This window comes from Giraffa tippelskirchi, chromosome 13 (genome assembly GCF_054371585.1).
Source record: "Giraffa tippelskirchi isolate mGirTip1 chromosome 13, T2T-mGirTip1v1.2.pri, whole genome shotgun sequence".
In the NCBI taxonomy this organism is placed as follows: domain Eukaryota; kingdom Metazoa; phylum Chordata; class Mammalia; order Artiodactyla; family Giraffidae; genus Giraffa; species Giraffa tippelskirchi.
The window spans coordinates 73,074,891-73,099,586 of NC_137287.1; the positions used below are offsets into that span (position 1 = coordinate 73,074,891).

The window sequence follows — 24,696 nt, forward strand, 5'->3', positions numbered from 1 at the left end:
GCACTCGCCGCCGCGGCTGGGACGGCCGCCACTGACGTCAGGACGCCTCGCGGGTTCCAGGCCCCAGCCCGGGCTCCCGAGTTCTGCGCGGGCTGTGCGGGGGCGGGGCGTCGGGCCAGCTGAGCTATCCCGTCAGACCGCGCCAGTTTGAATGAAAGCTCCTCAAGATGGCGGCTGCCGGGGCCGAGGCTCGAGGAGGTGAGGGCTGGAGAGCGGCGCCCCGCACTGTCCCCCGTCCGCCGGGCAAACTCCCGAGGCCCGGGAAGCGGGGCCGGAAGGCGCGGGCCGGCCGGAGCGCGACGCGGCGAGACATCGCCTTCTGCGCGGCTGACACTGCGGCCCCTAGACGCGCGCCGCGGGCTCCTCCCTGCCCCCGGCCCCTGACCCTCCTCGCGGCTCGGCCCGCCCGCTGCCCGCAGTCTCTTCCCGCGCCTGGCCCTCGCGAAGCCCGGCCCCCGCCCTCCGCTGCCGTCCTACGGACCCGGCAGCCCAGCCCCCTCCGCCGGCCGGCCCCGAAACCCCACCCGGCCCGACCGCCGTGTGCGGGCATCCGGGTGGCTACGGCGGATCCTTGCGCGGCTCTAGGTCCGTGGGCAGAACGGGGCGCGACTCCTTTGTGATGGTTTTAGCGGGACGTTTGCGGTCGGGCTGGCTTTGGAACTGGGAGCGGGAGGACCCCGGTGGTGTGGGTGTGACCTCAGTGTCAGAGGAGCAGAGAGAGGTCGGGGCTAAGAGAGGTGTGAAGGCTAAGAAAGGAGATGAGTGAGGATGCACACGGATTCGGACGCACGGGGAGGACTGGTTCCCCGTTGGAAGAAATCCCACTAAGTGGGTGCTGGAGGCGGTAGCCCCTGGCTCACGGGAATCGTCATCCACGCCGGGAGGGAACTTGGCGTGCTGTTTCTGTGGTCGCCAAAGAATTCGGTGCTGAACGTGTGTTTGTGCGCGCGCTCCAAGACTGGAACTTTCATTGCCTTCTGAAACGGAAAGGTGTTTTCCAGCACTGCGCCTCTCCGCATGGATTATGGACTCATTATCTCCCAACTTTTCCTCCGCTAGGGGTTAGTGTGAACTAGTGTCAAGTTTTTGTGGTGTTCATGAAATGTTTACTCTTAACCAATGAATTCTCTTTCTACGTTATTAGAGACCGATTGGTTACCAGGGGGGTTGCGGTGTCGTGTGTTCCAAGTTTTCTTACTGTCAAAACTAGCATTTCCGTGGAGGGTTGCGTCTTGAATTCTTCTGTTGCTTGCACTAAGTGGTATTGGTAGGAACAGCAGACAGATACGCCTTGGGTAGAAAGTCCAGGTGAACAGCATAACGAGGTTAACTCTACACAAAACATCCTGAGGCTTTTTAAATTGAAGGGATGGATATAAGGGGTGGTTTGTATTCCACTACACCCCTACACCCAAACCACCCCTCAAATTTTTTAGGGGAAAATACATTTCACTTTCTTGATGTAGAACAGAGTTCGGGGGGGGGGGGCGGGGCGGGTCTGGAAGTCGTATTTCGGATGTTCTGATCATGAGATCCATGGGTGAGTTTGGGAGGGCGAGGAACGGGTATACTAGGAACAGCTCTTCTCTCTTTCCAGGAAATTACCTCCAAACCCCAAAGGTTATCACAACTACCTTGGAGAGCTGCCAAGTAAAGCGTGCGTTTACTGATGTGTTTTGTTTGGTTTACTCCCAGTGTACTCCAGCCCTCACATTTTTTTCAGTGATCCTGAAACCCAGAAAGGTGGAAACCTCCCTAAAGTCATGTAGCTAGGTGGCCTCGCGGGGGCTGGAACAGAGGACCCTTGATCCTCTCTGGTGCTTCTCGTGGGACTAGCCGGAAAGCCAAGTTTATTCTGTGTTTCTAAACATCAGTTTGTCTTAACCTATTTTTTAAAAATATTTACTTACTTAATTTGGCTGTGCCAGGTCTTAGTTGCAGGTACGCGGGATCTTCTATCTTAGATGCAGCATATGGGATCTAGTTCCCTGACCAGGATTGAATCTGGGCCCCTGTATTGGGAGCTTGGAGTCTTAGCCAGCTGGATCACCACCCTGTGTTAACCTATTTTTAATGCAGTGTGGTGGCATACTCTTAACAGCAATTTGAGGGTAGACTCTTCCACAGCACTGTTACTGGCTTCTATAAGGTTGATGATGAGTGTATCTAATTTTCTTCAGGCTTGGTGTAAATTGAATACTCTATTGTCATCCTTGGCTTTGAGAACAATACAGGAAGTGAGTATTACAGAACTCAATATACTCTTCATTATTTTATTGTAACCCTTGGGTTAATTTACCTTGCTAAACTACATTGCTGCATGGGCAAAGTTGAAGTTAAAATTTCATACAACCTTCCCAAATGGGAAAAGTGGATCATATGATGTCACGAGTATATAACTATAGAATTAGATTTCAGTTCTTTTTGCTGGACGAAGAGAAGGGGAAAATTACTTTTTAACAATGTAAGATTATTTTTAAATATATTTAAGATGTATCTCTAACAATAATTTGTGCTTGAGGTCTACATTTGACTAAAACAGCAATTCTATATAGAATACAATGAAAAAGTTAAAAATACTATCTCAGCCTATCTATATGTAATCTTATGAAAGCTTATAGGCATGAAACATTTTGTTCAGGTGGCCTAGTGGAAATTGATATAGTAGGGCAGAGACACATGAGAAAATCCAGGAAGAAATATTTACCAAAGTAGTTCTTCAGTGGTTAACTTTTCTTAGACATATAAATGGTTTCTTGAATTTTTAGTCTTATAAAATTGCCAGATGAAGGGTGGGGATATAGAAGTCTTAAGATTTTTTGTTTTGTTTTATTTTAATTGAGTAGCTATTTCATTAGTAAAGAATTCTATTTTCTTATTGTAGCTTGGTGTGTGCCTTGCCTAGTTTCACTTGATACTCTTCAGGAATTATGTAGAAAAGAAAAGCTCACATGTAAATCGATTGGAATCACCAAAAGGAATCTAAACAATTATGAGGTGGAATACTTGTGTGACTACAAGGTAGTAAAGGTAAGGCAAATATCTAGACCCTTAAAAGAGACCTAATCAGACCTCCCTTTAGTATTTCATATTTCTGTAACATAAAAATAACCTTAAAAGTAAGCAAAGCTCTTCTTAATGGTTAAAATTCTTAGCCGTGATAAATTTATATGTCCTGTCATCTGTTTTGCCAACTAACATTGAGAGGATTTTGAAGCATAAAATGTTCTTACATTCAAATATTTCAAGGTGCTTATGTCATTCTACATCCAACTCTTGATTATCTCCATGTGGATTACCAGAGCAAATGTTTTAGCTCGGATTGGCTTCTCCTGTCATTCGTTTTGTTGCTGAATCATATTTCCCCACTATCACCTGAGATGAACCTAGAAATTCAAGCCAATTTTAATGTTACCAAATCTCAAGAAGCATCACTATTTGTATTTCCTGCCGTCCTGTCAAACTCCAGACAGCAATGAGGTTTTGTTGTGCAGTAGAACAGCCTGGAGTTCAGTCATTTCTAGCCTTTGTCTAGTACCTTGTACTCCAGAAAAGTCATTTAACTTCCCTGGGCCTCCCTGTATTTCTGTTTCTCTTGAAAATGACAGGGTTATTCTTTAAGAAGCTCTTACAATCTAAACCTTACCATATGTTTTTGAGTAATTCATCTCTCCATTGCCTACCTATCCTGTAAGAACTCTGGTCGTTCATCTGTCAGTTCTTCTGGATGAATGAATCAGGAATCCTGTTTCCTTGTTTTCCTTCTCTTTCATCTTCCATATGGATTCTGCCATTAAATCCAATTCTTCCTTTGAAACATCCATCTTCTTTTGGCCTCACTGGCTTCCTCACTCAGTGGAATGTTGTGATGAAGCATTTCTCTTACCTAGCAACTAAACAACAACAAAATTTTACCTACACTGTCAGCACTCTCTGCACTCAAGGTTGCAGTCTTCAAACCCCAACAGCCCAGTCATCTGCCATTTCAGTTTATAAACTCTTGCCTGACCAGTCTAGCTGCAGGGGTCATATAATCACACCTCTTGGCTCCATTACATATGATTTCTGTTCTCACACTGCTCAGTTCCACTGGACAAGCTTTTTATCTTTCGCTTGCTTCTTCCATTCTTGTCATCAGTTTTCCCAATTATAACTTTTCTGGACTTCTTACTCTGTCCCTCACTGTCTCATACTCAGCTGCAGACTTCTATCTCTTTGGATCCTTCAAGTATGAACTCTCAACTTACTTCACACCAGTTATCTGTATCTTTGTTCAGAGGTTGCACCTATTTTTCTTTTTTTCCCCTGCCCATCCCCTTTAGAACTTTGCTTAATCTTTGATTAAGTCTTTTTTTTGATCAAGTGCTGTTTTTCCACTGGTTTATCTTAATTGATAAATCAGATTTTCCTTCATCTTTCTTTGATCTTGCATCCCCACTCAAGCATTTCCTATCTTTTCCTTCTACTTCATTTCCCATCAACTTTTAAATACAGCATTATTGACACATAATTCACATACCCTACAATTCACCAGTTGAAACTACAATTTAAAGCTTTTTGCACACTCGCAGAATTATTCTAAAATTGGGTGTGGTGGTGGTTGCACATTTTCATTAGCCTAAAAAGAAACCCCATACTGCTTAACCATCACCCCCCAAACCTCCAGATCTTTTTTCTGTTAACCTTCGGCAACCACTAGTCTACTTTCTGTCTCAATAGATGTCCCTGTTTGGACATTTCATGTACATGGAATCATATAGTATGTATGTGGTCCTTTATGATTGGCTTTTTGCACTTAGCATAATATTTGCAAGGTTCATTCATACTGTAGCATATATCAGTACCTTTTTTATTGCCAAATATGTCATTATATGGACATAGCACATTTGATCCATCTATTCATTACTTCATGGACATTTGGGTTGTTTCTATCTGGGGACTGTTATAGATAATGTTATGAACATTCACGTACAAGTCTTGGTGTGGGCATGTTTTCATTTCTCTTGGATATATACCTAGGAGATGAGCTGTTGGGTCATATGGTATCTCTGTGGTTTAACCATTTGAGGAACTGCCTAACTGTTTTCCAGAGTGACCTCACCATTTTACGTCCCACCACCAGTGTATGTAGGTTTTGATTTCTCCACATCTTCACCAATACCTGTTAATCTGACTTTTTGATCATAGCTGTCCTGTTGGGTGTGGAACATCTCGTTCTTTTGGTTTGCTTTCTCTGACGGCTAATGAGGCGGAACATCTTCTCCAGTGCTTATAGCCATTTGTATACCTTCTTTAGAGAACTATCCAGATCATTGACCTATTTTTTAAAGTTTTTTTTTAAATTTATTATTTATTTTTGGATGCACTGAGTCTTCATTTCTGTGCAGGCTTTCTCTTTTTGTGGTGAGCAGGCTTCTCACTGTGGTGGCTTCTCTTGTTGCAGAGCCAGGCTCTAGGGCACAGGTTCAGGGTTAACGGTGCATGGGATTAGTTGCCCCGTGCATGTAGGATCTTCTCGGACCAGGGATGGAACCTATGTTCCCTCCACTAGCAGGCTGATTCTTAACCACTGTACCACCAGTGAAGTCCCTATCTATTTTTTTGAATTGGGTTGTCATTTTCTTCCTGAGTTGTACTAGTGCTTTGTATATTCTAGATAGTTCCTTATCAGATACACAGATTGCAAAAAATTTGTGCTGTAGCTTGCTTGTAGTTTCCTGTCTTACTCTTTAACCCACTCCATTCTGATTTATGCCCCTATCAGTGACCTCCTAATTGCCACATTTGAGGACCCCAGATCTTATTCTCCTCCTTTGCAACATCCTACCCTGTTGTCTACTCTTCTTTGAACCTCTTGTCCTGGAGAGACTGCCTGGGTTCAGATTCCAGCTCTAGCATGTACTAGTTGCATGACCTTCACTGTATTACCTGGTTCTCTTTCCTTCAGTTTCTTCCCTGAGATGAGTGGACAGTACCACCTCATAGGGTTTCTGTTAGCAGACTGACCCGTGGTGGTCATGTGGTAGCAGTGTGTGCTGTCATCATTGTTTCTCACCTCAATCTCCACTCCTTTTCACCACCAATTTCTCTTAATGTTCTTTCTGAAGCTCCTTTACTGTCTCTTACCTGTCCTTCCTCTGAAATGTCGATACATAATTTCCAAGGCGCTCTCCTTGGCCCTTTTCTCACCTGGAAGCTGCTCTGTAGATGACCTCTTCTCGGTGGTTTCTACTTATATTTATTTGGCTAATGACCCTCAAATCTCTGTGAGGCATTGTCTTCTTTCTGAGCTTCATTTCAAACTGGGCACCCTATAGTTACCAACATTGAACATATTCAAAACTGTACCCATTTTCCCCCATCAAACCTGCATCCTGATCTAGTGTCCCCTATCTAGCTTCATAGAATTATAATATTCACAGTGACCTATCCTTATAAATTCTTCTTTCCTCCCTACCCTCTAAATCTAATAGATCATCTGATTATATGGTCTCTACCTCTTAGAGATCATATGTCTCTGTCTTTTGCTGTTAATTCCTGTTCCACTTTAATAGAGAGTTAAATACCAAGGAATCTGTGCTTACATTGAAGGAGCTGCCAGTCTTTTTTCTTATTCAGAATTCTGAGTCTTACAGTTCAGTTTGGGTAACTTGTGCTGTTAGTTACTCCTTCAACCTTCTCCTTTTGGTTTCCTACTTTGAAATAAGCACGCTTCCCACACTTATGTCCTCAACAACCCACTTATATCCCTCACTCTTCTCCTGCCTAACACAGATTATTGAATCTGTAAGCCAGTATTACTTCAGTATATGTCTACCTTTTCTGTCTGTCTGTCTCTCTGTCTTACAGTCAGGGCAGGTGAGAGATCTTATGAGACTGTTCTTTTCTTACATATTCCCCTCCATTTAGCTCATAAAAGAGATTGTCTCAGCACCATATTCTTCAGAGTCATTACAGTTTCTGAAACACAGCTCTGATTGCACTAGGACCTTCCTTTAGCCCTTTCAGTGGCTCCCTGGTGTCTGCCAATCTAAGCTGAGTCCCTTTGGAATGATGTTCTCAATCATCGGGCCACCAACCCCCTTCCCAGCTTTTCTCTTATAACATATCCTATTTCCCAACCACACTGATATGCTAGAAAATTCTTCCATGTAGCTAAGGCTTACTGAATGTGTAGTATGAGCTGAGCGCTCTTCTGAGCATTGAGAATTTAGCTTAACAACAGACAGAGCTTATATTCTAATTCCTGAATACATCATGCACCTTCGTGCCTTTTGACTTTTCTCATCCAGTTCTCTCTCTGAAACAATTGTTTTTCTTCTCTCCTTTGCAAAATCCTGCATGCCTGCAAAGTTCAGCTGAAAGGTTACACCAACCACAGAGCCTCCTTCCTTCCTCACCTCAGCAAAATTACTTTCTTTATATTCAGGGTAAGCACTGTTCTTGCCATTATTCTAGAACTTTTCACATTTTGTGGCTTCGTTTCATACCTTCCCTGCTTAGCTATCAACCATTTGAAGGCCAAGACTATGTCTTACTATAAACCGTAGTATACAGTGGGTATCTAGTTCATGGTTGATGAATTGGTTTTTTATGTCCGTGGCTTCTCCAGTCCTCACAATGACCATTGGACCAGGTCGTCATAGCTTCATGCTTAAATGACAGCACCAATTTACTGACTAATGTCTGCTGATTCAGCTTTCTGTAGTCTCACTCAGTAAACATTTGAGATTCTTCTGTGTATCAGGTGCTACATTAGGCAACGGGAACATAAAGATTAATGAGAAATGGTCCCTAACCTTAAGGAACTCACAGCACAGTGAATAAGATTGATAAGTAAACCATCCAATACTGTATAGACTAGTAAGTGCTAGGACAGACATCCTGACATGATTGGTGGGAGGAAGGCCTAGCCTGACTCAGAGAAGGCTTCCTGGAAAGATAACATCCAGCTGGGGCCTCATAAGATGAATGGAGTCTTTCCTTAAGGCTTTAGCACAGAGAATGGAGGGGAAGGATCTGGGAGTTGGAGATGGTGAGAGACAAGTGAAGGCGCTCCAGCCGTCCTGCTGTAGAGAGCATCCTCTGGTTCTGAAAAGTATGACACTATATTCAGAGGGTTTTCTCTCCTCGGTGAAGGAGAGAGCAGATTAGCAGGGAGGGAAATGACGCACGTACAGCTTGCATGTTCTGAGAGGCTGTGTAATGTAGGCAAGAAGTGATTGTGTTTGAACTAAAGTAGAAACAATCAAGACGAAAAAGAAGTGGATGATTTGCTTAATTATCAAGGATGTAAAATTTCAGTCTGTGGTTTAGCAGTCAAGGAGTTGGCTGGGGATCCAGCAGTGGAAAGCTTGCAGTGGTGTGGGTGGTAGTCCTGTTCACCAAGACCCAGGAATACAGGCAGATGAGGCTTAATATAGGAGGAGTAGGATAGGGGACTAGATTGAGGTTGGAGAAGAAGGTTGAGAACATTTAAGTGGGAGCTGACCAGTAGGTGGTTGGAAGTGAAGTGAAGTGAAGTCGCTCAGTTGTGTCCAACTCTTTGCAACCCCATGGACTGTAGCCTACCAGGCTCCTCCATCCATGTGATTTTCCAGGCAAGAGTACTGGAGTGGGGTGCCATTTCCTTCCCCCAGGGATCTTCCCGACCCAGGGATCAAACCCTGGTCTCCCGCATTGCAGGCAGACTCTGCCCTCTAAGCCAACTTGAGGAAGACAGGTGGTTTGACATGTGGCTTTCAATCAAGAGTGAGAACTGACTGGTGACATTGCCCTTGAAGTGATTGGTGGAAAAATGGGGACTGAAGCCCCAGGACTGGTACACTTAGCGCTTCCTTAACCTGCAGATATTTCTCCAGTCTTGGGCACTAGCAGTCTCAGTGGTGAATGACACAGAAGTATGGTTCCTGATGTCATGGAGTTTGCCTTTTGGTGAGTGTAGAAAAACCTTAACTATCATTGTACCAAGAACTTAATAATAGTTGAGAGGAGGCTAGTGTAACAGAAGGCTGTAGCTCATCCTGGAGACAGTAGGCAGTTGTCCATGAGGAACTGACTTCAGACTTAGTACTAGAGTGTGTGGAGATAATGGGGAAAGGTCCTGAGTCGGAAGAGAGCCTGAGTCCTGCAAAGACTTTGAAGTATGGATGGAACATAATAAGCCAGAAGGACTGAAATGAGGCTGAAAGGATGGGGCAGGGCCCAGAAAGTGCCACTTGTTGTAGGCAGAGAGAGGGATTCTTGACTTTAAGTTTTGATCAGGGGAGTGACATGGGGGAGAGGGGTGGGGGAGAGGGCTGTTGCACCATGAGTGGATTGAAAGGATAAGAGGTCATTGCAGTAATCCACACACAAAAAATGGGAGAAGAGACAAGATCGAGGAACAGAAAGGGGTACTCACAGGGAAGAGCTGTCCAAGGACAGGCACAAACTGGCAAGAAAGGTAGGAGAATCAGAAGAGTAAACCATGGAAGCCTGAGGAGCAGATCTTGTCAGCAAAACAGTCATGATCAGCGGGGTCAAAACAGAAGTAGAACATTACCCTCTGGACTGAGCAGTGGACAGTGATGCCCTTAGAGCATTTCTGTGGTTTGGATAGAAGAAGCCAAAATAGAATGAATTAAAGAATAAGTTGGAAATGAGAAAGTAAGGTCAAGTAGCTTGGGCAACTCCTCAAGAACTCTCGTTTTCAAGAAAGGATGTGTAGGGTCTAAGAGTGTTTATAATTTAATTAAAAAAAAAAAAAGACTAGATAATGTGATTTTAAAAATTGAATGTTATAAGGCATTTTATACTGAAAAAAGATCTTCCACCCCATGACCTTAGTCTCCGATCTGTAAACTTTTAGTAATTTATCATATCTTTTAGAGGTCCCTTCTTTATTCAAGCATTTATATCTCAAAAGAGGTTTAGTTTAATTTTGCTTTTAAAAAATAAGGGAGAGTCAGATGCTAGTGAAAATCAGGAGAGAGCAAGAAACTGAAGAGACAGGAGAGGGAAGGAATTGATGGAGGAAGGGCATCTCTCCTGCTGTATCTGCGGTCCCCTTTGTCTCTAGTTCCACGTCCATGAAGGATGGAGAGTCAGGGCTGTGTGCTCCTGAAAATAATAGGGGAGGTGGGGGATAGGGACCCAGAAGAAAATGGAGAAGGTCTGGAATAGCCAACTCAGGACGGGGAAGGAATACCAACTGGGCGAACAACGGGACGGTTACCATGATGGGCTCCTGTTGGGGTCCAGTGGAACTCAAAGGATTTGAATTGGAGTCTCGGTGCTGTGTGATTTTTTTTTTTTTTTTAAATGCCACATGCTTTCCATGTTGCCCCTTCATGCAGAAAAATTTGTGACAAAACTGTGGGTGCTCTTTATTGACAAACTCAGCTCATCAGTGAAGTCCTCAAATATTAAAGAAATATTACCTAAAGGTTTGATTTCTTAAAGTCTCCAGGTCTCTGTCTCTAGGACTACCTCTAGACTGAATGACACATACTAACAAAATATCCACATTTCACCATAGTCATATTCCTTAAAGACAACTGCAATTAGGGTGGTTTGTTAAGAAATGGAATAATAGAAATCATTAGACTAAAACCTTAATTTCAGAGGTCAGGAAAACAGAGCTCCAAGGACTTTTCCAGGGTCATGTTGTTCATTTGTGTTAGTCTTGGGCCTCTAACCCAATCCTCACAATACGTACACTCTGTCAGTGGTGTGAAAATCCAGTGACTTTCCATTGACCAGAATAATTCTCAAACTGTGTTCCCGTGTAACAGTGTGACTTACATATTCAGATTCTTGCTCTTCTACCATTAATATTGAATATTATGATCTCAAAACTTGCAGGGGAAAATTAGCTAATGAGAGGTAGATTTTTTTCATTGTTTATCTTTTTTGTGCTCCCACATACATGCATTTTAAAGAGTTTGTGCTTGCTACCTCTTACTGGCTACAAGTAACAGATACTAACAGACATTAAAAAAAAACATGAATTGTTATCTTCAGGTTAAGTTGAACAGGTTGTATTTCTTTTAAGGATTCATATGGTTACTATTGTGATTTTTTAATATTGCGTATATATTAGTAGTCACATTTTTTGTTACACGTTCAGAAACGTTTAGTAAGTGCCTAGGATATAGTGGGGAATTGTGCTTGGTGCTGGGGCTACCAGGAATTAAGATTGCTTCCCTCCTGCAAATGACTTATATTGAGTTGGCCAAAATGTTTGTTTGGGTTCTTCCATCAGATCGTACTGAAAACCCAGACAAACTTTTTGGCTAACCCAATAGTTTCTATTAGAAATGGGAACACAAGTTGGCAGTAATCAATCCTCCTTGGGCAAGAGTGTCAAAGAAGACTCCACACGAGAGATGACATTTGAGCTAAGTTTTTAAAATGGGTGGCTTTTTCTACACAGAAAAGACTGAGACTGAAATAGGTGTTCAATAGACAAATGGAAGCAGACATTCTAACTAGAGATAACTGTGTGAACTGAGCAACATAAAGGTAGGAAAACAGCAGTTCAGTGTGCCTGGAGGGTGGTATGTGAATGGGGCCTATTGGAACACTGAGTCAGGGGGAGCATCAAAGACCCAGTCAAGAAGAATCTTTGTTTTAATTGGAAGTTTGAGTTAATTCTTTAGGCAGTGGGGGAGCCATTAAAATTTTTAAGCAAGAAAATAACAGAATGACTGGTACTGTGGTGGTGGTGGGGGGGGTTGTTTTTTTTAAAAAACACTACACTTTAGTAGAGAGGGGCTGATGGATTGTTGTTAGTCCGAAGGCAGGGAAACCAGTAGGAGATCAGTGCATCCAGGCAAGACTGAAGGCTTGAAGTAATTAGCATTATGTTAATGGAGGTGGATGAAAGGATCTAAGGAAGCTTGCTGATGGGGGATTGAAGGGAAGAAAGACATGAGATTGACCTCCTGATTTGCAACTTGTGTGACTAGGTAGCTTGGGGTAAGGCTGCTTTGATGAGAATACAGAGGGAAACTGTTTAGGAACAACAGTGGTGAGCTCCCTGTGGGTAGATTAAGAACCTTTTGGACATCCAGTAGGTCATTGACTGTGGTTGCAGCTGAAATTTTGGGAGTGTCAGCGTACAGTTAAAACCATTGGAGTAATGAGGTTGCCCAGAGAGAACGTTTAGAGGAAGAATTCTTAGAGTGGAATCCAAATATCCTGAAATTACCCATTGTATCATACATGTAACTCTTGATAGGGGAAAGTCTGTAGCTTTCTGGAGATTCTCAAAAGAGACAAACACTTGTTTAGTGTGAAAAGGGACCAAGGACAGAATCCTGAGTGACTACATTGTTTTAAGTGATGAGCAGAGATCTCAGCAAAGCAGGCAGAAAAGGAACAAAAATGAAGAGAGAACTATATCAAAGCCTAAGGAATGGTCAGATGAGGACTGAGTTGGCTTGGCAGTTAGAAGATTGGTAAAATGTTCTAATAGACAAGATAAAATTAAATGCATTTATTTATTTTTAATTAAATGACACTTCCTACAGAAACACCATGGTTTCTAAGAGTTGTTAAAACCGTTGGCCTACAGTAAAGCTCAAATGCCTCAGTCAGGTGTTCAAGGCTGTCCCAAATTTGCTCTTCCCTTGCTGCTGCAGTTTAATCTCTTGCTTCAGTGTTATAAACCTCAGAGCTAGCTACATCTGTCTCTTCACTGTTTTCTGGATACTTCATGCAAATCTTAGCTCCAAGCTTCGCTTGTGTTTCTCATCCTGCCTGCCCTGTGCCCTGCCCAACAAATGCTGTCAGTCTTTCACAGCGTAGTTTGTTCTACTTCCTCTGTGCCTTTTTCTCATTGACCTCTATTGATTTCCTTCTTTATGTTTTAGTGGTATTTATTGTCTTACTTTTTTTGGCCTTTAAAGTTGTACCACCTTGCATTGCTCTTTATTTTACATACTACTGCCTTCCTTTCCCATTGAGATTTTACACCTAAAGGCTAATACTATCTTACATCCCGCCCCCTAGTGACTGAACTTCCATATTCTCATTAGAGACACTAAAATATTTGAATGAATTTAACCTAAACCAAACATAGTGGGGGAAAATGTCTTGAAGAAAAAATTTCATATGATGCATTCCAAATTATACAGGAGTGATTAATGGATAATTTTTATGACTCCACTCCATTTTTATAGGTAATCAAGAGTTGATTGCATGTCTGAATAAGATATTGACATCCTGTGAGACTTAAGAAATTTTTGACTTTTATTTGAGGGTTTAGGGTATTGAAGTCATTGCATTTAAGTCAAACTGATTTCTGTATAAAATTATCTTATTTTTCAAAATGGAAATTTTTTACTTTAAAAGTAAAATGAGGCTTATAAAATGAAAGACAGAAATCTACAAAGTAGAAATAAAATGTTACTAATATTTACCTAGCATTCATACTTTAGAAGCACCTTTACCATCCATAAGTTAAGTAGGTACAATGTAATTAACATACAGAATAATCACTAAAAATGCAAGTGACTCATCATTGAACAATATATTATTTTGAAAGCCGACTTCAGTGGCATAGTGTTTTTAGTGTTTCTTTCATTGTTTGCTGGCAGCTTTTGGTGTATAACTCAGGACTATGGTAGGAAAAACTGTAGCAGGAAAAAAAAGGACCAGGGTTGCACTGTTTTATTTTGGAATCAGAAAAATGTAACTTTTATTTATAATTAAGGGGAATAGGTAATGTTACATGATGCCAAACTGTCCTCATTGTTATTGAGCATATATCTGCTAACAACAATTGCAAATTGTAGTCACCTGACAGGAGGGAGAAACCCATGTTGTTAGGTTTTAGTGAGCCAGTTTGACTAACACTTCAATATATGTCTGGGCTTTTTTTCCCCTGGAGTCATAGTATATATTTTCATAGAAGTACAGTTTTTGTGCATATGTTCATGCCATAATTTAACCACTTTTTTTTTTTGACAAAACATTTTTACCATTTTCACAAAGAAGCATAGCTCTTTTCATTAACAAGCATTACTGCGTATTAAGTTGAATATAATAAAACATGGAGATAAGCTCCCTGACAGGCCAGGTGACCTCCTGCAAGACTGCCTTAGTGCACCATACCCCATCGTGCCTCAGTACATTTTCTGGACCTGCCAGATCATAATAAACTAGAACTAGTAAAACACCCTTACTTTATAGTAAAACCTCTATTTAAAATTTCAGGGGAAACCAAATGTATCCCAGTTAATTTTTTATCAATATCTATGAATTAAAATGCTAACTAAAAACTATAGAATGTAGTTTAATCACTTTATATTTTAGAAGACATTTTACCCAGCACTCATGGGTATATGTTCGCTATTCCAGAGAACAAAGAAAATTGAGACTTTACTTGAATAATTTATTATGTACAGTATGTACACTAGACTTCTGCCTGCCAGTGCAGATGTAAGAGACCCAGGTTCGATCCCTGGGTTGGGAAGATCCCCTGGAGGAGGAAATGGCAACCCACTCCAGTATTCTTGCCTGGAGAATCCCATGGACAGAGGAGCCTGGCGGGCTACAGTCCATGGGGTTGAACAGAGTCGGACACAATGGAAGCAACTTGGCACACATGCACATACACTAGACGACCTTTTTAAAGAGAAACTTAATATAGCGTTGGGAAGAAGACACAGCCACCTCCTGGGGTGGGAAAGCAGGATTTCTGGTACCATGGTGACCAACAGCAGTCTGAAGGATAAATCAAAATGTTTGATCTTTGGTGCTTTGAGGGCCTGTCACCTAATCCAGCCACAGGCAAGTCTCTCTGAAATTCTGCTGTTCAATAGAAATACGATACAAGTTACAGGTGTATACAATCGGCTCTCTGTATCCCCAGGTTCTGCACCCCAGGATGCAACTAACCCCAGAGAGAAAATATTTGAAAAGAGAAAGTTGCAAAGCAAAACTTGAATTTGCTGTGTGCTGGCAACTATTTATATAGCAGTCACATTATATTAGATATTATAAGTAATCTAGACATGATTTAAAGTATACAAGTAGGTTGTATGCCAGTACTATGCCATTTTACATTTGGGACTTGAGCATAGTGGATTTTGGTATCCAAGAGGGGTCCTGAAACCAATCCTCTGGTGAATACCAAAGGACAACTATAATTAAAAAAAATTTTCTCGTAACTGTGTTAAACAAAATGGAAAGAACCAGGTGAAACTTCTTTCAATAATACATTTAATTTAACCCCAAATATTATTTCCATGTGTAATCAATGCTTTTTTAAAATTAAATATTTTACATTATTTTTGTGCTGAGTCTTTGCAGTGCAGTGTGTATTACACATAGAGCACATCTCAGTTTGGACCAGTCACATTCAGTAGCTACATGCAGCCAGGAATGACCGGGACAGTTCAATCTAGAAAATCTAGGGAGGTGTGTCCTGGACATTAATGAAAAAGAACTTCCCTCATATCCAGTGTAAAATATTAAATTACAGACCTTGTTGTTGTTCAGTCACCAAGTTGTGTCCAACTCTTTGTGATCCCATGGACTGCAGCACTCCAGGCCTCCCCGTCCCTCACAAACTCTCCTGGAGTTTGCCCAAGTTCATGTCCATTGAATTGGTTATTACAGACCTTAGAAGGTGCCTGCAGCTGTGCTGGCCAAGCAAGCCACTGACCTATGTCATAAATTCGTTTTGGTACAACTGATTTCCATATAAAGATAAATACTGTTTTGTTTAACTTGATCACTGGTAACATATTCATGAATTTCAGTACTTTTATCTTTCTCCAGGTGTGACTCTTTTGCCTGTGGTCAAACATTATGCTATATCTAAGTTTTTTTAACATTTTATGTAATATAAAGAAAAACAGCTTTATTTTATGATTTGTATTTCATCTGCTAGTAACCTGTAACTGTGTATTATGAACTTTATTAAGAAAAATAATAATGAATACCCTTCAAGATATTAAATTATTTTCGGTAAATGGATATGTCATAATCTGATTTGCATTTTCTTTTATATTTTAAGGATATGGAATATTATCTTGTAAAATGGAAAGGATGGCCAGATTCTACAAATACTTGGGAACCTTTGCAAAATCTCAAGTGCCCATTACTACTTCAGCAGTTCTCTAATGACAAGCATAATTATTTATCTCAGGTAAAGAAAGGCAAAGCAATAACTCTAAAAGAAAATCACAGAGCCTTGAAACCTGCTGTTGCTGAATACATTGTAAAGAAGGCTAAACAAAGGATAGCCCTGCAGAGATGGCAGGATGAACTCAACAGAAGGAAGAATCACAAAGGAATGATTTTTGTTGAAAATACTGTGGACTTAGAGGGGCCCCCTTCAGACTTCTACTACATTAATGAATACAAACCAGCTCCTGGAATCAGCTTAGTAAATGAAGCTACCTTTGGTTGTTCATGCACAGATTGCTTCTTTGAAAAATGTTGTCCTGCTGAAGCTGGAGTTCTTTTGGCTTATAATAAAAATCAACAAATTAAAATCCCACCTGGTACCCCCATTTACGAGTGCAACTCAAGGTGTCAATGTGGACCCGATTGTCCCAACAGGATCGTACAGAAAGGCACACAGTATTCACTTTGCATCTTTCGAACTAGCAATGGCTGTGGCTGGGGCGTAAAAACCCTTGTGAAGATTAAAAGAATGAGTTTTGTCATGGAATATGTTGGAGAGGTACGTTCACCTTCTCTCATAGCAGATAATGTACAAGGAAGGTTTATGCTTTTGAAAAGTTGCCTTTTTAACCTCAGTGACAAACATTTGGTATGTTTTGATATTATCGTTGCAAATATGTACAAATTTCAGGTTTGAAAGAAGGGTTCACTGGCATCATTAAAAATATAAACTTGAATATGAATCAAAAAATTATATATAATGACAAATGTAGTAGTCATCTTTCAACAAACACCCAGTCATAGTCACTGAAACTGGCATTTGTAAATTTGAAAATATGACAACTATTTTTACACAAGAGTCCTAAGACAATTTTGAAAACCAGATCTAAATACATCCTGACTTGAAAACTTTGGGGGTGGTGGTTACTTTTTAATTGGAGGAAAATTGCTTTACCATGTTGTGTTGGTTTCTGCTGTACAACAATGCAAATCAGTCGTATATATACAACGCAAATCAGTCATATATACATACATACAACGCAAATCAGTCATACATATACACATATATACAACGGAAGTCAGTCATACATATACATATATACAATGCAAATCAATCATACATATACATATATACAACGCAAATCAGTCATACATAGACATATATACAATGCAAATCAGTCACATATATATACATATATACAACGCAAATCAGTCACATATATATACATATACACAACGCAAATCAGTCATATATATATATATATATATATATATCCCTACCCCCTCCTTCTTGCGGCTCCCTCCCCCCATCCCACCCCTCTAGGTCATCACAGAGTACCAGACTGGGCTCCGGAAACTGTTAAATTGTAATGCACTTCATCCTTTTGACCAAATATGATTATGTGTAGTTGGCAAAACTCAATTTTGTATCAGTAGGAAAGACTGTAGGGTAAACGTACGTTTTATGAGCAAGTACTATAAAACATACATAAGAACACGTATTGCACCCACCAGCAAGGAACATCCAAATCCTTTGTAACTTGACTACAAAGACTGTTCTCTAAATTACCAAATACTAAGCAAATTTGTTTTTATACATGCAGTGTAGATATAAAGAAGATAGTATTTACCGCATACTATTCTAAGCACCTTGTGTTTTAACTTGTGAATTCTGTCAACAAGTCTGTGAGGTGGTAGCATTCTCTCCGTTATTATACAGGAGGAAACTGAGGCACAGAGAAAAATTAAGCAACTTGCCCAGGGTCACCTAGTAGTAGCGAAGAACCAAGATTCAATAGCAAGGCTCTAGAATCTTGACCCCTGCACCATTCTTCCCCAGACTGAATGGTGGGAGAGGCTGTGGCTAGAAAAATACAAGTGTGACTGCATATCTGGGGTTGGCAACTCAGATATTTTAGAAGTTGTTTGGAATTGGATCACCTTTAAGTATCTGCATTCACCCAGAATTCTCAGGTTAAATTGCATCCTTGTTTTGATCCTTAAATTTTTAGACAATGGCAGATTATTATAAATCACTATTCAGGAGACTGGATCTCATATAATCAAATCATTCTCTTTTTAAGTTTAATAAATGCAGCTGAATTTGGTTGCCACTATGAATCACTTGAGACATTTTTGGTTTCTTAATCTGAGCATGTGGTGAAGCTGTGTTCTTCAGAACAAAACTGTATAGATGATGGTCGTGAGTTGCAGAATTTCATGAAAACCAGCTGTTCTCCAAAACTAAACTTGCCATACAGTTAACTGTGGATTTAACGTACCTTCTCCTATATTTGCAACTAATTTCCATTTGTAACTACACATAGATTAATTATAGGAAAATTAAGCTTTAGAGCACAGGTACTTGTAAACTTAGTTCTTTACATTCTGGTGTGTTCTACAGAGAGCTATAGTTGTGTAGCTCCTGTATTGATATATTGAACATATAAATAAATTAGAACCAAAGTAGTATACTATTTCAGCTTGGTAATTGTTGGGTTGTCCTAATTCTCATTTAAATAGTCATACTTAGCACCCTCGTTTTCTCCTCTCGTTTCCCCACCTCTTTTCATCTAGTTTTTCTAGAGTAGTTTATGTAAATATTTATTTTCATGGCACTTTTATTTCTTTTTATGCACTTGAAGGCCATTAATATGTTAATTTATGGATGAATGTTTCTTCAGTTCAGCAATAGCTATATAATATACTATAGTTTTTCCATTTTAGGTAATCACCAGTGAAGAAGCTGAGAGACGTGGGCAGTTATATGACAACAAAGGAATCACGTATCTCTTTGATTTGGACTATGAATCTGATGAATTCACAGTGGATGCAGCTCGATACGGAAATGTGTCTCATTTTGTGAATCACAGTGTAAGAGATACTTATTATAGACAGGACTAGGACTATTTACTATAGGCAGGACTAATTAGTACAGTTTTAAAAGATTTTCTGTACTTGAGGGATAATTATATACTTTTTCATTATTTCCAAAGTATTTTAATACAAGGGCCCTTTCTGTTAATTCCTGGTATTACTGCTCTTTTAGGAAAATTCATCAAAGTGCCTACTAAATACCATCCATTTTAAGAATCTTTACATGTATTACTTCATTTAAACTTTCCAACAACCTTATAAGACAAGTATTATCCTCATATAGAGAAGGAAATTAATCACCAGAGGAGTTAAGAAGTAAAAAGTTGAAGAATTTAAAAAAAAAGCTGAAGAATTAACACAGCTATATGGGTTACAGAAGTTAACACAGCTAAATTTAGGATGTATGACTAAAGAAAGATCATCGTGTTCTCTTAAAATGTAAACATGTTAACATTTTTATAAAATTTTAGGATTTCTAGAGTATTGAAGTATTTAGGGCTACTTTTCCAAATTATGAATTAGTATTCTTAATTCTTATTTGAAACGAACTTAGAATACAGTTAGAACCTTAACTCCAGAAACTTACACTCTAAAAAACTACACTCTGTAAAAACTATCAGGGAGGTTAGGAGTTACTAGACACCTATTTAGTGCTCAATGGATACAGAGTTTTAGGCTTGTGAGACTGGCATTCTCTCCATTTTATAGATATAAGGAAAATGTGTCTCAGAGACTAAGTCCTATAGTTAACCATAGAAGGAAGGTAGACCATGCTAATCTTTTGATGGGTTTTATACTAAGAAACTAGTTTATGATGAGCAATGAAATATCAGAGACCTTCTGACATCTTAGTTTGCTGGTTTACTTAAACATTTAATTTTTTCTTAATGATAAAATCAAAATGCTTTCAAAATAGATACTCTATTCAAGGACAATTAAACAGTCATTTTTATTTCTTAGTATGATTCACTAGATCTTTCTTGCATATTCTAGAATTTAGTGTAGAGTTCTCAAAATGCTGAATAATTCCAATCAAAAGTTTTAAGAAATGAAACTCCATGCAATATGAAATTGCATGATTTGATTTTTTAAGAACAGTTACTGCAGTAACCTTTACTAGAGCATCTTTTAATTTTAATAATCTATTTCTATTTCTAGATGTTCTGCTTGGGCCTTTTTTGACTGTTTCTAGGCTTTTCAATAAACTTTTGACACAGTAGTCCCTGCTTATCTGCAGTTTCACTTCCCATGATTTTAGTTACCACTGTCAAACATTCTCCAAAAATATTAAATTAAAAATCTTAGAAACAAGCAAAAAATAATATATGCCTTACTAAAATATTTACAGGTGAACTGATATTATCTAATACTTGCATTAAAATTCTCCAGAAACAAGAAGTTGGGATTAGATGAAACAAGAATGACAAAAATGTTAATAATCCTTGAAGCTGCATAGTGGATGTATGTGAACTTATTTTCTCTAGGTTTATGTCTGAAATTTTCTGTAAGGGAACACAGTTTTTCAGTGTGCATTGCCTCAAAACCCTCTAAACAGTAAGCCACTTAATTTCTCATAGAATTTAACACTAACACTCTGGGAAATTAATGATTTTACATAGCATATAGAAGAGCTCATTCATGTCATTTTTACTTAAGTGGGATCTCATGTTCCTTTTTAGTGTGACCCAAACCTTCAGGTGTTCAATGTTTTCATTGATAACCTCGATACCCGTCTTCCCCGCATAGCATTATTTTCCACGAGAACTATCAATGCTGGAGAAGAGCTCACTTTTGATTATCAAATGAAAGGTATGATTTTCAAATAGTTTCTTTGATGGAGCTTCAGTGTGAAAAATCTAACTAGCATAGAAGACCTTAAAACATCTGAACCAAACTAAATACTAACTAAATAAAAAGGGGAAAAAAAGGCTATGAGTTTGTCTTCTCAATCAAGGGCACAAAGCTAACCTGATAGATAGAGCTAATGCTAGAATCCAGGTCTGCCTGACCTTGGGGGCTGAGTAATGCTGTTTCTTTACATCACATTGCTGCCTGCTTTTTTCAGAACTTCCATATAGAAGCTTATTTATTATAAGATCTTTTTTCAATATTACTTGTATTTAAAAGATTTTCAGCCTTACATTTCTGAATGTTTACTAAGATGTATATTCAAAAGATTGAAAATATGATGTAAATCATATATGAGCTTATTCCATTCCTACTTGAATCTGGCTTTTAAAAAGAACATTGAATTCTCTTTGCTTTACTGTGAACATGAAATTTTATGTGCTTTACTATTTTCTTTGCTTAGGAAAGAAAACACATACTGTTTTTCTAAGTATGATGCCCTTTACAGATTGTTACTATTTGACCTTGCTTTATGGCTCTTAAGAAATTTATGAAATGAATGCTTGTATGTTGAATTTTACTAGTAAATTTCATCATTTCACAAATCCATCTTCATAAATATGGAGTAATAACAAACACTTTACCTCTGACTAGCCTACACCATCCTTTCATGACATTTCATAATGATTTGTCTCTGAATATTCACACTTACTTATAACTGATACAAAATTTGAACTCATTATGAATTGTCTTAACTCTTTCTCCTGTATTTCTTTTTCTATGTATCCAGGTTCTGGAGATGTATCTTCAGATTCTATTGACCACAGCCCAGCCAAAAAGAGGGCCAGAACTGTGTGCAAATGTGGAGCTGTGACTTGCAGAGGTTACCTCAACTGAATTTTCAGGAAATAGAACTTATGACGATTATAGTGTTTTTTCTAATGTTAACATTTTAAAAGTATTTCGTACTCTTTTCATATTATCGAGATTATACACTACGATGATTTACAATTCATCTTTCAGACTTGGCCAAATGCATTACTGATACTTTTGAAGAGAGGAACATAGGGTCACATAGACTAATTCTAAATATACATATTCAGTGGTTATATACCAAACATGAAAGGAAAACTATTTGCAAATCAACAGATAGATACTTAAGAGGAAGCCTATGTGAATATAGAGAAATGCCTCCTTCAGTGTTTAAGTGTTAAACTGATGATGTAACAGTTGCTAAGATTGAACATTCAATTTGCCATACACCTTGAATTTTGAGAAATAGAGTTAATTCATATTGGACAAATACATAAGTTCTATTTTTGTTATTGTCATTCCTGTTTACCTACTTACAACTCTTTGTATAGGTGATACTGAATTATACTCTATTTTCTACTTTCATTAAAACATTGGTATCTTAATGATATAGAAATTTAAGGTCTAAAATTAAATGTAAAAAAATTTAATTACAGCTTGATTTAATATTTTGAAGCAATCTAGACCAGTATGAGGGGTGGATATCTGAACCAGTAAAAGATTTTTTAATCTTGTAGAAGAAAGGAATCTGAAGTTTTCCTAAAATTCTAGAATGGCTGGCTGATACGCTTCTTAGAAAGGATGGGGCATGGGGCCATGAGGGTCTTTTGGAGTGCCAAGCAGGGGAGATGGAGCACTTTATAGGGCCCTCTTGATAACATGAATCAGGCGATCTCTGCTGAATACCTCTGGTCTCCACAGTAAAAACAAGATATCCCTTTAGAACAGCTGTATGTAATGATAATGTTCCATGCAATAATTAACATTGCATCTTCTGACTTTCAGGTAGTTTTAACATTTCCTTGCCACTAAATTTAATTATTTTTATAATTAATAAAGGGCCTGCATGCCTTTCTTAAGAAGTGATCTATATTTTGAAAGGATACTTATTTTATACATGAATTTTTTTAGCGTGATAAAGCTAAACTTGGCTTGGCCAAAGTGCATGTCTGAATTATGAGACCATTTATTACTTGAACTTTGAAGACTGAAGTGACTATATTCATTGTTTGGGGCGGGGGGGTTGTTTTGTCTTTTCCTACATAGTGAAACCTAAGTTGGGAAAAAAACTATTTTCATCTCCCTCAGATCCTGGGACGTCTAATCATGGTGTCCAACATGACAATGAATGCAGCAGCGAAGTCTGGCTTTTGGTGTTCCTAATTAGGTCCTGCCAGAGCTCACTGCCTGAGGCTTTAATGACCCACAGAAACCTTGGGTAAAACTGAACTGACTTCAAGAATGCAGCACTTCACATCTTAATCCTTAACCTCTCTTCTTGGGAGAAGCTGCACTTTGTTGATATTGCTGTTACAAGACTTTGCTTTTTCATAGTACAGGGTGAATTGTTTACATGTTTGGAGCCTCAGAGTATATCTGCTTACCGAAATTTGGAGGCATCAAGGAAAAAAATATTTTTTAGTGCCATTTCTTGTTCTTGAATAAAAAAAAAATAGTCACAAGGTGTCAGTGGTTTTAAAAAAAAGTCACAAATTTACAGCTGCTCCCAGGGGCCAGACTTACTTTGAATTATAATTCTCACAGGTTCAAGATGTAACTGTAATATTGATCATTGTCTTACTATCTAGTTATTTGATCTTGTCTACTCTGTGTTAAAGAAATGTAAAGCTGGAGAACAAAGGGAAAAATGACTATTTTCGGTAAACTTGCATTTAGTCCTTATTATAATAGAAATGTAATGAGTTTTTGACATTTTAAATACCCTCATTAACCATGAGCCGTTAAAAAAGCTGAACTTAAGCAGTAAAATAATAGAAACTAAATGAAGCTGTTAGGAGCTTTAACTATTTTAAGTCAACATCTAGCTTCTTGTTTCCTAAGTTGTCAGAATTTGTTCTCTCAATATCAAGCAAATATGCAAGGGTAATATTTAGATCAAGTTTACAATATTTAGATCAAGTTAACGCTGTAAATTAATCCACTGTTCAAGTTGTACTGATAGCACTGTTTTCAGTATCTACAGAAAAGGATTCCGACACACAGTTGGTAAGCTCAGGGTTTTTTCCCCACATAGGCACAAAATCTAGACTGCATTTACTTATAGTTAAGCAGTTTCTCTTAGCAAAATAAATTTAGTTTAGCATTTGGTTTTCTTTTATTATGCCTTAGCTTTATTTCTGAATATTTTACTGTCATTTTCAGTAAAGCTAAAGGGGCAGAAAATTACTGATGCATTCCTGACTACCTGTTACTGAGATTAACCAAAGGTTTATACCATTCTTTTAAATATTACTTTTAAGAAAGTTTTATTATTGTCATGGCTCATGCATTTGAATATTAAAGTTTTGTACTTAGCATAAGGTAGATGGATGCTTAAATTTTTTTAGCATTATTAGTCACCAAGTACTTAAACAGTTTTGCTAAGTACTGCCTGGAAGTGCAGAGGAATTTTAGAATTAGAGCTGATAGCCTTTGAGCAAGTCTTAGGCCCTTTGTATATCCTCTTGTGCTTCTCATGAGTCGAGGAGGTTGGTGCTATCTTCCCTAAACACACTGAAGAAACGGGCTTAGACTGCCGCGGTTAACATTAACATCCCCACAATCAGAAACTACCCTTGACTGCTTTTAACGTATTTGACCAACTTCAGGCAGACTTTTAAAAAAAAAAAAATCAGTTTCTACTAATTAGTGTAAACAAACTGTGAAGTCCTGGATTCCTCTCTAAGAGGATGTGACTAGCCATGGGTTTCTTTTGTGATAATATAGCTTGGCATTTTGAAACTTTTTTCACTTATTTTATACATCCCAGTTCTTGAAGTAAAACTCAAATAGCCAGTGTAATTAATCCTACCCACT

At 38.9% G+C, this 24,696-nt stretch overlaps 1 protein-coding gene across 9 annotated transcripts; it reads left to right on the forward strand.

Annotated features, from left to right (window-relative positions):
- The first annotated feature begins 94 nt into the window (after nucleotides 1-94).
- On the forward strand, nucleotides 95-23,339 carry SUV39H2 (SUV39H2 histone lysine methyltransferase). 9 transcript variants are annotated; one of them, XM_081553569.1, is made up of 7 exons: nucleotides 95-198; nucleotides 2,181-2,237; nucleotides 2,885-3,030; nucleotides 16,010-16,681; nucleotides 18,850-18,996; nucleotides 20,679-20,808; nucleotides 21,638-23,339. In XM_081553569.1, the coding sequence occupies exons 4-7, from the start codon at nucleotides 16,013-16,015 to the stop codon at nucleotides 21,742-21,744; spliced, it is 1,053 nt and encodes a 350-aa protein (XP_081409695.1). In that variant the 5' UTR covers nucleotides 95-198; nucleotides 2,181-2,237; nucleotides 2,885-3,030; nucleotides 16,010-16,012; the 3' UTR covers nucleotides 21,745-23,339. The 9 variants fall into 9 exon arrangements, with proteins under 9 accessions (XP_081409695.1, XP_081409694.1, XP_081409702.1 ...); XM_081553574.1 differs by lacking the exon at nucleotides 95-198 and adding an exon at nucleotides 315-585; XM_081553571.1 differs by lacking the exon at nucleotides 95-198 and adding an exon at nucleotides 657-1,061.
- Nucleotides 23,340-24,696: the final 1,357 nt, after the last annotated feature.